Source organism: Emydura macquarii, unplaced genomic scaffold, assembly GCF_026122565.2.
Source record: "Emydura macquarii macquarii isolate MOO-44397 ecotype Brisbane River unplaced genomic scaffold, CSIRO-AGI_Emac_v2 contig_1263, whole genome shotgun sequence".
Lineage (NCBI taxonomy): Eukaryota > Metazoa > Chordata > Testudines > Chelidae > Emydura > Emydura macquarii.
Genome location: NW_027131400.1, coordinates 10,582,764 through 10,595,330, shown reverse-complemented (window position 1 = coordinate 10,595,330; position 12,567 = coordinate 10,582,764). Strand labels below are relative to the sequence as shown.

At 38.7% G+C, this 12,567-nt stretch overlaps 1 protein-coding gene across 3 annotated transcripts in view; it reads right to left on the bottom strand.

Moving 5' to 3' along the window:
* AMPH (amphiphysin) overlaps window positions 1-12,567 on the bottom strand; it is a 163,792-nt gene that overhangs the window by 6,986 nt on the left and 144,239 nt on the right. For 2 of the 3 annotated variants that reach the window (XM_067550403.1, XM_067550405.1), the window contains 2 exons: window positions 5,386-5,445; window positions 1,400-1,561 (listed from right to left, as the gene is read on the bottom strand). In XM_067550403.1, coding sequence (XP_067406504.1) covers window positions 1,400-1,561; window positions 5,386-5,445 — 222 coding nt within the window. The remainder of the gene's footprint in view (window positions 1-1,399; window positions 1,562-5,385; window positions 5,446-12,567) is intronic. The other variant, XM_067550404.1, reaches the window with a different exon arrangement.

Genomic DNA, 12,567 nt, shown 5'->3' with positions numbered 1-12,567 from the left:
ATTCACTTGCAATAGCTTATCACCATTTAAAGTCCACTGATTTCAGGGAAGTTACTCCTGATTTACATCAGCATAAATGAGAGAAGAGACTGTGTGCAGCCCATTACAAATCATGTTAACATAAGGCCCCTGGTTCCAACATGATTTTATGCAGCTGGCTGGGGCACACAACCCTCAAAAGCTGCATAGGCCAGCTATTCACCTGGCCAATATATCCAACTCAGCCTGGTACTCAAGTGAAATAGCTCTCCCCCACTCTGCAGTATTGCTCATTAACCGATGCGTGAGGGGGAGGTTGTGTAAATGAGTTCCCCATTTTCCAAATCTTAATCTGTACCTCTTTTCCCACCGCTCTGTGGGGAAGCAGGTAGAAGGGGAGGATGACCGGGCTTATCAATAGCTTATTTTATATAGTCTGACTTAAAAAATAACCCAGACCCTACATAAAGAGAGAATTGTATTGGGTAAGAGACTGGTCTGATTATTGAATTATTATTAACTATTTGTACTGTGGTAGCACCTGGGGGCCCCAACTTCATTGTGTGAGGCACTGCATAAGCATGTAACAAAAAGCAATCCACAACCTGAAGAGCTTACACTCTAAGGAGAGAAACAACAGGAGGGTGATTGAAACAAACATGTGGAAAGCCTAAGGTAATCATGACATGGAAGTCCTTGAGCCCTAGAGTGCCAGAGTACCACTTGGGGTCTTTTCTTTGGTCTCCAGTTGCTGGAAACCAACCTGACCATGCACTAGAATCCCCTTGTAATTTATTTCTTCTAGAGTTACATGGAATTCGAGGCCTGACTTTCAGAGGTGCCAGGGGGAGATTTACAGAGGCAAAAGAGCAGTTTGGTGCCCAAGGGAAATCAGTGGGAGTTACACCCTTTCTTCCCTGTTGAGCACTCACAGCTCCTATTGACTTCAATGGGAAGTACATGCGTGCTCAGCCTCTCTGAACACCAGGCCACTTGATCGTGTTTGTCAAGAGGAGGAGCAGTTAGATAAGAAACACATTTGAAGAGTCTGAAAGCTGTTTAACAACCACGGTTCTCAAGATTTATAGCTAATGGAATGAAATAGCTTCTGCTTAGCTTTAGGATTAATTCAGCCTGTTATGATCCCAGGAACACGGCTGAGAGTGAATCTATCAGTCGTAAAGCTGTCAGAAATGATTTTTGGCATCCTGGGCCAGATTCCCAGGTGGTATACTTTGGCATAGTGGAGCTACTCTTGATTTATACCAGTGCCACTTAAAACAGAATGGGGGCCAGTATGGACAGATAAGGCATCACTCTACTCAGAATGGGGTATTGTGGCAGCTCAGGCCAAGGAGACATGAAAGTCCAATATTTTCTTTTGTGTAGAGCTTCAGGAAGCATCCCGACACAGTCTTACCTGAGCCACCTCTGCTTCCTTCTCTTCTATTTTAGGTTTGTCACCATCAGCATTTTCAGTTTCAACAACAGCAACTGCAACTGCAACAGCAACAGCGTCTTCATTGGCTTCAGTTACAACAGCATTTTCAGCTGTACCAGTGCCTTCAGCTACAGCTACCATCTACAGCCAACAGAAAATGGAAACCATTCAGCCACATCCATCATTCTGGACATCACCTATTCACCAACTACACCCAGGTCACTTTAAAACGCTCCAGTCTTTGACATATCTATAGTGGCTGGTGTCACTTCACTTATTTAGATCCATTAGACAATGCAATAGACTTTATTGTGATCCCACACTAGTTTTATACCATTGTAACACTCCATTGATTTCAGCCGAGTGGCTCTGTATTTACATCAAATAAATAGAAGGAGAATCACACTCTTATCTGCTATTCTGCACCTTAGGTAGAATGTGGAGAGCATAATGCTAACTTCCATAATGATTATAGTTCGGAAAAAACCTCATATGATACTTCCTTAGTTTTAGTGGCATCCTCAAAAGTTACTTCTGCAGGGAGCCTTTTCTAAGGCATTAAAAATTAAAAACTGATTTAAAGCTATACTGCTGCATAGTGGGATGGCTTCTTGCTGGGCATAGAAATAAAACATACTCTACAATTTTAAAAAAAGGTTTTGAAGCAGAGTTTGAGAGCTCATTTGCCTTAAAGCTGCACTGCTGGAGGATTGGCCTCTAGGGGAGGGTAGAAAGGGTCGGCACTGCACTTTCCGCATGGGAGAAGGGCAGCTTTCAACAGGGCTGCCATTCCATAGGAACACAATGAATGGATGCCCTAGCCTCATCCCCTCCCCAGCTAGTGTCACCTACTTTTGGAACTGGACTGCCCTCTCTCTGAGCTCCTCTGCAGAGATTTTCTGATTCTGCCACAAAGTCCTCTAAGTGGATTTTTCATAGTGAAGGGGCCTGATAACTAAGTTACATCAGCAGAGGCTGATATAATCAAAGACTGAATTAAGATAATGACGAAATAATAATGTAGGATCTACAGTTAGATCAGTATAAAACATATGCCCAGATCCTTTGGCCCTTAGGTATGGTATCTAAAACATTTGTCACATACAAAAGTTTTTATATATTTGGCCCTGATTTTTCATCTGCAACGCTGGCTTAAAGACACTTTGGCCATGCTACAGGTGAACATTCATCCAGCAGATGTTCACCCACACATCTGTACAACAGAAGGTTGTGGATGTTAGGAATCTCGCAGGGAAAGTTTGACTGATGTTCAGAAATTGTCTTGCCGGGATCTCATCTCAGGAATATGAGGAACTGATTAGAAGAGACCCTGTTCTTTGCTGCTTAATATAAAGCTGGTAGTGAATAATACTATTTAATCATGGATGAGGCCAATTACCTTGTATGTACATTTGGCCCTTTGTTAAGCTGTCTCCAGATAGGTACTCAGCACAGCATGGGCCAAGGGATGATGTGGCCTTGCTGTTCCCATCTGAATTTTGATGCAGGAGACTTTTAACCCACAAGTAAATTCGTGTGGGTGGATTGGCCTTATGCACATATCGAAGAATAGGGTTATCCATGGATGAGTGTGCTGTAGCCCTAGACAGAACCCAGAGATGGAGGGATCTGGCTGGGTTTCTGAATCCTGTAAGGGACAATAATCTATGAGGATGACCTACTATCAACAAACTCTATGATTATCTTGTGTCCTGGACCTCTTTCATTCTTGTGAAAATAGAATAACAAAAAAAGAAAAAACCATACATATTGGGGTTTTGCAAATATTACAAGGGAAAGTGACAAAAATGATGTCATTTCTATCATTTTGAGTTGCAAAGCCAAATGATCTATGGTTGTATTTGGTACTATTTCAACCCTCAGATTTAGACAAGTGGGACTTGATTGGTCTGTATTGGTCCATTTCTCTCTATCATTTTGAATTTCAATCTCAAAATCTTGAATTAGCCCCATCGCTGTTTTAGGATGAAATTCTGGCTCCATTCCCATTTACTTCAGTGGGACCATAACTTTACCCTGCCTAGACAGTGGTGGTGAATCATACAGGTACTTGTATATCTACATATGCTATCTGATTGCATATTGTAAACTAACCCTCCTGTATACAAAAAGATGTGTAAGTAATAGGATCTGGCCCATAATGCTTGACTTGAATAATGTATGCCACTTTTCACCAACTGAAGATCAGCCCCAATGGATTTAAAAAGGGACAGGATTATTTTTATGATCATTAATTATAATTGTAGCTAAGTAACCTAATATAATGCTAGAGGAATAATGCTCATGCTTTAGGGAATAAATCCATTGCTTGTGGAGATCTGGATGGATTTCCCATGTACAGTACTGCACAATTGGCTAAATGAATAATGGAGTGTATGTGTGGGTGTCTTTCTCAAGCATCACATACCACCCTCTGCTGAAAGACACAGGACTAAATGGATATAGTTTGGCAGCTCTTATGCATTGAATAAATATTGTTATTTTAAATACGAGATTTTAAAAATTGATGAATATATGTGGGGGTGAATGTACTTTGCAAGACAGGTTGAGTTTACATATACACTATATTAGAGAGCTTGATGAACAGTTTGAAGACATTAGTCAGATTGCCCTTTGGGGACAGTAAGGGATTTCTTGAATACTAGATGCTGGAACACACATATCAAGACTGACAAGCCAAATGCTCTAGAATTAACATGCTTGTATTTCGTACTATTTCAACCCTCAAATTGAGACAAGTGGGACTTGACTGGCTGTATTAGTCCAGTGTCATGCCTGTGTAATTCCACTGATTTCAATGCAGCTATGCTGGTGTAAAATTGGAATAATGCAGTGGTGAATCGGGCCAATAATTTTCTATTTAAATGGGAAAAAATCACCATTACACTGCAAACCTGATTCTCCATTCACATTAATGTAATGACTTAGCGACTCTAGTGAAGTCAATGAACCAAATTCTATCCGCAGTTACCCTGGCATAAATTTGGAATAACTTTACTGACTGTAGTACATTTATTCCAAATTTACACTAGCATACGTGAGAGCAGAATTTGGTCCATTGGAGTTAAAATCGTCCAAAACCAGAATGTGTATATGATCTTTTTGCAAATATTTACATACCAACATTCAAAAACTAATAAAAAGAGAGGTAGTCAGCACTTTGCAGGATTGGATCCAAACTGATTAGTTATCAAAGGTTATAGTTTCTTTATTTTTCTATTCCTTTTCCTATTTCTGCATTTAATTTCCATTCACTAGTTCTGAAATCCTCTTGTGGTACTCAACATATTTTAAAATGTATTTTCAAGGTTTCACTTTAATAAACAAAGATCCAGAATAAGTAGTTTATGTTCTCCCACCCATATGAGAACATAACTTAAAACAAACAGTCTCTCTGAGGTCACCTGGTCTTAATATTTCATTTAACTTTTTAGTTGTTTTTAATTTAATTTTAACCATAACTAATTAAATGCCCAATTTGTGCTTTAGAAAATAAAGTGATAAGGTAATTATTTTCCAACTTCTGTTTCAGTTTAGGGCTTAGCATGCTAGAAGAATGGAATGATGAATGGAAGCTATTTTTTAAAAGACACTATTAGGAGCCCAGACAAACAAATTCACTGGAAGTGTTAAAGTCATTCAGACTCCATGGCAACATATTTTCTGTTCTCTCTAAATGTCAATAGAAACATCATTGTATCACCTTCTAACATATAGCCACATTGTTCCCTGTCTTCAAATATTTATGATAGTATACTACTGCAACAGAAAGGTTCTAAAATAGGTTTCCATTGAATTGAGAGATGTTTTAGCTAGCACACAATCATATTTTGTTGGCCTGCATATTGATAACACGGAAACAAAAACCACCCAACATACAACTTTGTGATCCTTTTCTTGAGATATTAAAGAACATACACCCTCCTACTGCTGTTCATATGTACCTCACTCTCCTCCTCAGCAATCTCAGTTGTCTTCTCCTCACCTGCTGTGACAGTCTCCTGCTTAAAAAGGAAATATGGTCAATGCATTAATTTAGAGTTTTTGGCAAAAGAAAAGTCAGCATTAATACAATTTAATGGAATCAGGGCACATACTGGATGCAACAAAATGAATAGCTGGAGATTAATGATGGAATATGTGGAAGCTTATTCAGATATTGTCTGGCAAAACAAACCATTCTTTTTACAACACAGCATCAGAGCACCAAGTCAGCCTGGTCTAAGAACTAAGAAAATTAATCTCTTCCTTCCTCTTCAACACCATTATCACACTGGGAATTTTAAGAGCTCCATTATTAATATTTTGTTATAGTTCTCATGGTAATGTTACCTTTGAAAAGTTTTTGATAAGTACCTTGCCCAGAGTACTGCAGATCTTCTGGATTACAGCAAACTTTTCCTACAGCCGGGTCCAACTTCTCCCTCTATAACCCAACAACATTTAACACATATTTTCCTCTTAAGATTCCTCAAAAATGAGAGACTTTTTAATGCTCATTAGACTATGAGTCATTTAAGTGAAGTATGCAGAAAGAGACGTTGTGGCAAGGAATGTATTGTTTTTCCCAGCTAACCAAGGGCTGTTCTACACTACAAAGTTAGGGCATCTTAATCACATTGCTCAGGGCTCCAAAAAATGTCATGCCCTGTGAAACATATTTAAGCCAACCTAAGCCCTAGCGCAGACATTGCTAGGTCGATGGAAGATTCTTCTATTGACCTAGTTACTCAGTCTCAGAAGAACCCTTTCCATTGCTGTAGTTGTATCCACACAACAGTGGTGCACCTGCAGCCATGCTGCTGTAGTGTTTCTAGTGTTGATATATACACAACCTACTTTAAAGCCTGATTCAATGGGGCTCAAACACATGCCTAAGGCTAAAAGTTAAGCGTGTGCTTAAGTGCTTTATTGAATAGACGCCTCAGGTCTTTGTGTTAGGTTGTAACTGTGTTAAATTATTATGATGTAACTGGCTCCCCATACCTGATATTTTCTTCAGTGTAGATGGGACTTAACACTAACGCCCTCTAGACACAAAGAGTAAAACTGTACTAACTGCAAGACCTGTTGGAAAACAGATGACAAGTACATTTCTTTCAGAACTTTTATGGACTACCATTTCCTAGCTGTTTTCCAGTTTTATCGTAGCATGCACAGTTTTAACACCAATCTAGACCCAGCTGTGGATAGGGATTATTTAAAGACAGGCAGGTTGGAAGAAACCTTTATATAATCTATCCTGTTAGCAAATTTTTAGCATGCTTTCTGAATGTGAGGATAACCCCCAGTCTGCAACAGTATTGTGTATAAGCACAAAGCATGTTACAGTCATGTTTGGCTATAGCCATAGCTGAAAAAGTTTGCATGCAATAATGTAAACAGACTCTCAATTAGCAACCTTCATAATCCTGTAATTGTCACTCCAGAATTGCACAACTTCACTGGAAATGTCTGTATTTTTTTTCCTAAGAAAGGGATGATGTGTTATTTCTGAACTTTGTATCAATCATGGGTTTTTTTAATCTAATCTTCTTGTATTGCCTGCAGTCACGTCATAAGCCTTAAACATGTCCAGATGCCAGGGCAAGTCAATTGCTGTCAGCAGTGTTACTATGGAAACATCTCACAGTTTTATCCTGTTAAAATTACAGTGTTATATAATCTTTTTTTTTATTATTATTATTATTAATTCTCCTTTGAAGCTGCCAAAGCTGATTTCTTGGATTTTTATCTATTTACACTGCAAGCTTGAGTGAGAATGTAGATGCATGAATATATGAACGAAAATTGATCATAAAAATGATAATTTCTTATAAAAAGTATACAAACACATGCCAAATGCAATCTTCTGCTGAGTAGATTTACACAGATTTTTTTTTTTTTGTATTGATCATAAAAATGGCCTGTTTCAAATTGGCACTTTCACTGAGAATTGTATTTTTTTATACTTATTGGTAAACTTCTAAATGTATGCCATAAGATACATTTCTAGGTCAACTTCCCTTCAGAGGTGCCAATTCTAAACATCATTGTGCATTCATCTAGAGATATGAGTATGTCAGACCTAACCCCTTTCTTTATAAAAACATATTGCACTATAATATAGTAAGAATCCCAAACAGCACAGTTCATAATAATTATTGCATTCACGTAGAATACTTTAGTATTTTATAACAAGGTGTTCACAGAGCTTGCCTTGTTTCACAATTCTTACTATTCAGCTGAAAGTTTGTGGCCTAGTGGGCGGAAGGAAGTGTTTAAGGGAAGATGTGGTGGTGGGAACACAAAAATCCCATTTGCTAGGCACAGCATCTTAGTAAGAAAACATTTAAAAATAATGGACCAGATCCTCAGGTGGTGTAAATCATCTTAGCACCACTGACTTCAGAGCTATGCCAATTTACACCAGGTAACCCTATCCTAATGTTGCTGCTGTTTTCTTGTCCCACAATAATCATATAAGGCCCTGAAGTTCAAGAATGAATTTGGTGACTCATACAGGGTCCTTTGGAAGGGCTTGATCCAGTGATCATCTTTTTCCTTGCAATATTACGTTCAAAAGAGTGGGGAGGTGTTAAGCTTACTCCCAACAACTTGCAGAGTATGTATCTTGGTCCCAACTCTACTGATTTTCATTCCCGGGGAGTATCTTGTCTAAATCCCACGATAGCGAATGTTATTTTCCAAGATGCTTTAATATCAATCTAAGGATCTTTTATCTTTTGAACATTTATTTCAGCTAATATTTTCCTTGATAGGGTGTTCATATCCTTGATCATTGTCATTCCTACCTGAGTTTCTGATCTTTTAATTTTGGCCAGATCATCAGCCACTTATCTCCAACCTGTGATGGAATATATACCAACATGTGATGGAATCCACTGAAAAATCAATGTATTGCCTTGCTCGCTGATCCTCCTCATGAACTGCATTGTTGATTGCATTCTGATTTCTTTCAAAGAACTGAGGATTGCTTCTTGCAAGTCAACAATCATGAGAACATCCATCTCTATTTCTGCTTTGTTTATTTTTTTGCAATGCACTGAGAACAGCTTTCATTTCAGCCAAATAATTCAAATTGATATATCCTAAGCTAATGCTGTTTCTTGTACTCTCTCCATTTAGGCTACTGGATGTAGACACACAATTACCATTCATGAAGTATTTGTCTGACAAACCATTGGTGTACACATGGATCTGTTTGCTTTGTGATTGACATTGTGGATGGTCTTTTCTACAATTTTTCTTAGGGAACCCAAGTCGAGGTGTTCTTTAAAGCAAGGTTTCAAAAGAAAGAGACATTTACTGAAGTAAATAGGTTCACATGGAGGAATTAATGGGTATACAAGCTTCTTCAAGCTTCTCCTGCTGTTTGTAGGGTACATGAATAGAAATGCTGCTGTTTCATCAGCAGCCTTTACACCTCTTTTGAAACAAGATGATCACTTCAGTCTTGATTTGGTTTTTCAGTTTCTCAACAGTGATGACATTCAGGTACAGAATGAAGACAATTTCCATATGAAATTAACTGGTTTTTTTCCTATGATTCTCAAGAGGTTGAACATCAGACGCTTGTTCACAAACTGCTGTTGGAGTAGATCTTACAGATCCAGTTATCAGGTGAACTACAGATGACTGCACAATGTCATTCTTAGGAAGGCTGCTGGGAGCAATGTGTGACCAGAGAGGTGAGGCATATTCAAGTATTGGGAGAACTGTCAAGTAGTATGTTATTTTCAGTGACCTAACACGTGAAACCCAGTTGGTGCTGGAATTACATCATTGATGTTTTAGTCTCTTCTTTGCTTTGGCTTCCATATTTATGACTTGGGTCCAAACCTTAGTTCTGTGACCAATGTCATTCCAAAATATACCAGATTCAGCTGGAATTTATGTTCCTCTACCAGTCCACTTACAATTTCCAAGTTGTCATTTAATTCATTCTCCAATACAACTGTTTCATGATATGAAGCACAGTATCATCTCTGTACATGTATACAGATTTCAAGCAACCTGGCAGTTCAGAGGATTTCATCAGGAAATGAAGGACTGAAAACACAGCCCTGAGGAACTCTTACATTGAGTGGCTTTGTCTTCATAAAAAGTACCATTTAGTCTTACTATTGTATTCTCGTATTCTAGCAATCTCTTATCCAGAGGCACATTTTGCCACAAATTCCCATCTCTCTAAGTTTCACTGAGAACTTATCATGCCAGACTCTATCAAATGGTGCACTAAGATCCAAAAAGACTCATTGATGACTATGGTGGCTTTATAAGGGATCCATCAACAACAAGCAGACAAAAGGCCACCATACAAGGCCTGTATGCCATCTCCCTTCTTTCAGAAGCCACCATAGAAGCCCTAATTGTACCATTCTTTCCATGATGTTATAGAAGTGACTAGTTAAATATACAGACTGCTAGCTTCCTGGAGAAGAGGGATCCCTGCCATTCTTAAGAAGAGGAACAACAATTGTTGACTTCCTCTGTTTAGGTACCTTCAGTTGTTTATGCTGTCCAAAAACCTGCCTTTAGCCTCCTCTCAAAATGCTTTATCGTATGTCCATAGATAAGGTCCAGTCCTGGGGATCTGCTTCATTCAAACGTTTATTGCATCTTTGAGCTCAATTATGAGAGAGAGCTTTCTGAAGCCAAGGTACTCAGCTGGATACGTATCCACAGTTTTAGATTCTCTTTGTCTTTCCTCTTGAATAATCTATCTTGTGTTTTTAACCAGTTCTGTCTTCATCTTTACATGTAAGCATGCTATTTATCTGTCACAATCTCTCACAATGTCCCAGAACCCTCATTTTGAAAAGAACCCAACCTCCAATTTGGCCCTTGCAATTAGTTGCAAGCCCAAAATTTGGCCACAGTTAATTGCAGATGCAATCCATAGCACTTCCATATCTAGCTACCTCACTGCAGTCCCAAATCAGGTAGTGAAGCGTCTATATGCCATGAATTGTGTCCACAATTAGATGAAGCCACAATTTTGTAACCTCAGATTGAAGGCTGCTTTTCAAAATGAAGCCCAATATTACTGTACTCATTTTGTGTTTGCCAGGGTCTTAACAGGAGGGAGTCTCATGCATAGAACTATAAAAATCACAGAATTTAGTTTAGGCTCTCCTAATTTAAAGGGAGGGGGGGTCACCAGGCAGGCAGACATTAGGCCCAAAGCACAGGAGAGCTCTTTCAGAACTAGTGAGTGCAACTAATAAAACAGGGATCTATAAACAGCGGTGTTTTCTATAGAGCATACAAAAGGCAAGGAAACAAACATAAGGTTTACTAACTGTTTCACATTCAGACACCACATTGTTGCCTTCATTTCAAATTCAATTTCTTTCCTCCTCCTCTGCCCCCCCCCCCACACACACACACACACATGCAGCAGAGTGTCTTGAACAGGATTTATTACTATATTTGGTGGTATATGCGGACATTTTAAATTAATGCTCATCCTCCCCACATATGCAGCAGGACAGCTGCCCAAAGAATGTCCAAAACACACAGCCATGCTCAGAGTTGTGGTCAGTGTTTGGCTGAAGATGCATCCAAGTTTGAATGCAAAAAATGAACACGGTGGAAAGAGAATTTTTAATCAGAAAAAGAAACCGCACAATGGCAAATGCACCATGTGCTTTTTACATGGTATTCTACTTCTCTCTTTGAGTAGTGCATAAAAATAAACGACAACTGCCTCTAAAGAGCTGCATTAATGATGAAACTGCCCTTTTTATATCAACATAAGCTGATGATGCCTCTACTTTCCCTGGTTCTACTGAATGCTGTTAGAAGATAGCATAAGTGTACATGTTGCACCTGGGCATGCCAACCACTTCATTCCCCACAAAAAATAAAATAAACAAGGGCTCAATTGTTGCCAAAGACTAATAAAGTCCAGTTGGTCTATGGCACCTGAGCTCTGACAGACAAAGGGAGGAGCATGAAGTAAATTCCTGTCCTGCACTCACACAATGAGCCACTGTAATGAGGAAACAGGAGAACTCAAACACAAATGGAATGTTTGTTCTCCTTCACTCCCAACATTAAGTATATTTGTAGAAGAAGAAAAAAAAAAGCAAGAAAGAAAATACCCATATATCTGACACTGCAGAAAATACCAAACTGATTCTTCAAGAACCGCTCACGTCTAAGGTCCATTTGTTTTAGTAGGAGTTATGCCTGAATAAGAAGTATTTCAAGATTTGGAAAATATACTTTTATAATATTACTGAATGAAACCTATTGGTATAGATATGAAGATTACTATAAGTCATCATATTTCATATAACCTAAACAGCTACTTATAGAAGATTGAAAAAACAAATTTAGTCTTTTTTTCACTGTTTGCAAATCATTCAAGTACCAACTTGGATTTCTGATTGTTTGTAAGTATTTGCTAAACAATTTGGGCAATCAATTTTCCGGCAACGGATGGTTTTTGAACAGTTCCCTTTGTCTATTTGCTATTCTTTATATGTGCGCAATTTATTACTTAAGCCATGTCCTAGTGATTCTGTTCCCTCACTTGGTGACTGAAACATTTTAAAATAGAAGAATAAGGATTAAAGAATCACAAGTAAACAACAACAACAACAACAAGGCCAGATTCTGATAGATGCTTCTTGCTACGAGTTCATGCTCTGCAAGAAGCCCTTTGACTTACATGAGACTATTTACCCAGCAAATGTCCCAAGATATGCATTACATTTTAGAGGGATGTATCCATAAATAACATCTATATAAGGTACTAGTATCCCCATTTTACAGATGGGAACTCAGGCACAGAGACTAAGGGCCAGATTTTAAAGGTACAAACATGTGCCTAGTGGGATTTACAAAAGTGCCTAGGTGCCTGATGTCCACTGTAATAGCGGACTTCAGGTGCTTCTGTAAATCCCACTAGCTGCCTATATACATCTTTAGGCACCTAAATAAATAAATACCACTGAAAATCTATTCCAGTCCAGTTCCCAGCCTGGACTGAGAGACAGGCTAGCGGGGCTCACACTACCATTCTAAAAACAGCTGTGTAGACAGTGCTTTGAAGTTGTGGCATGGGCTGGAGCTTCAGAGCCTGAGACAACTTCTAAATGATGTTTACACAGCCA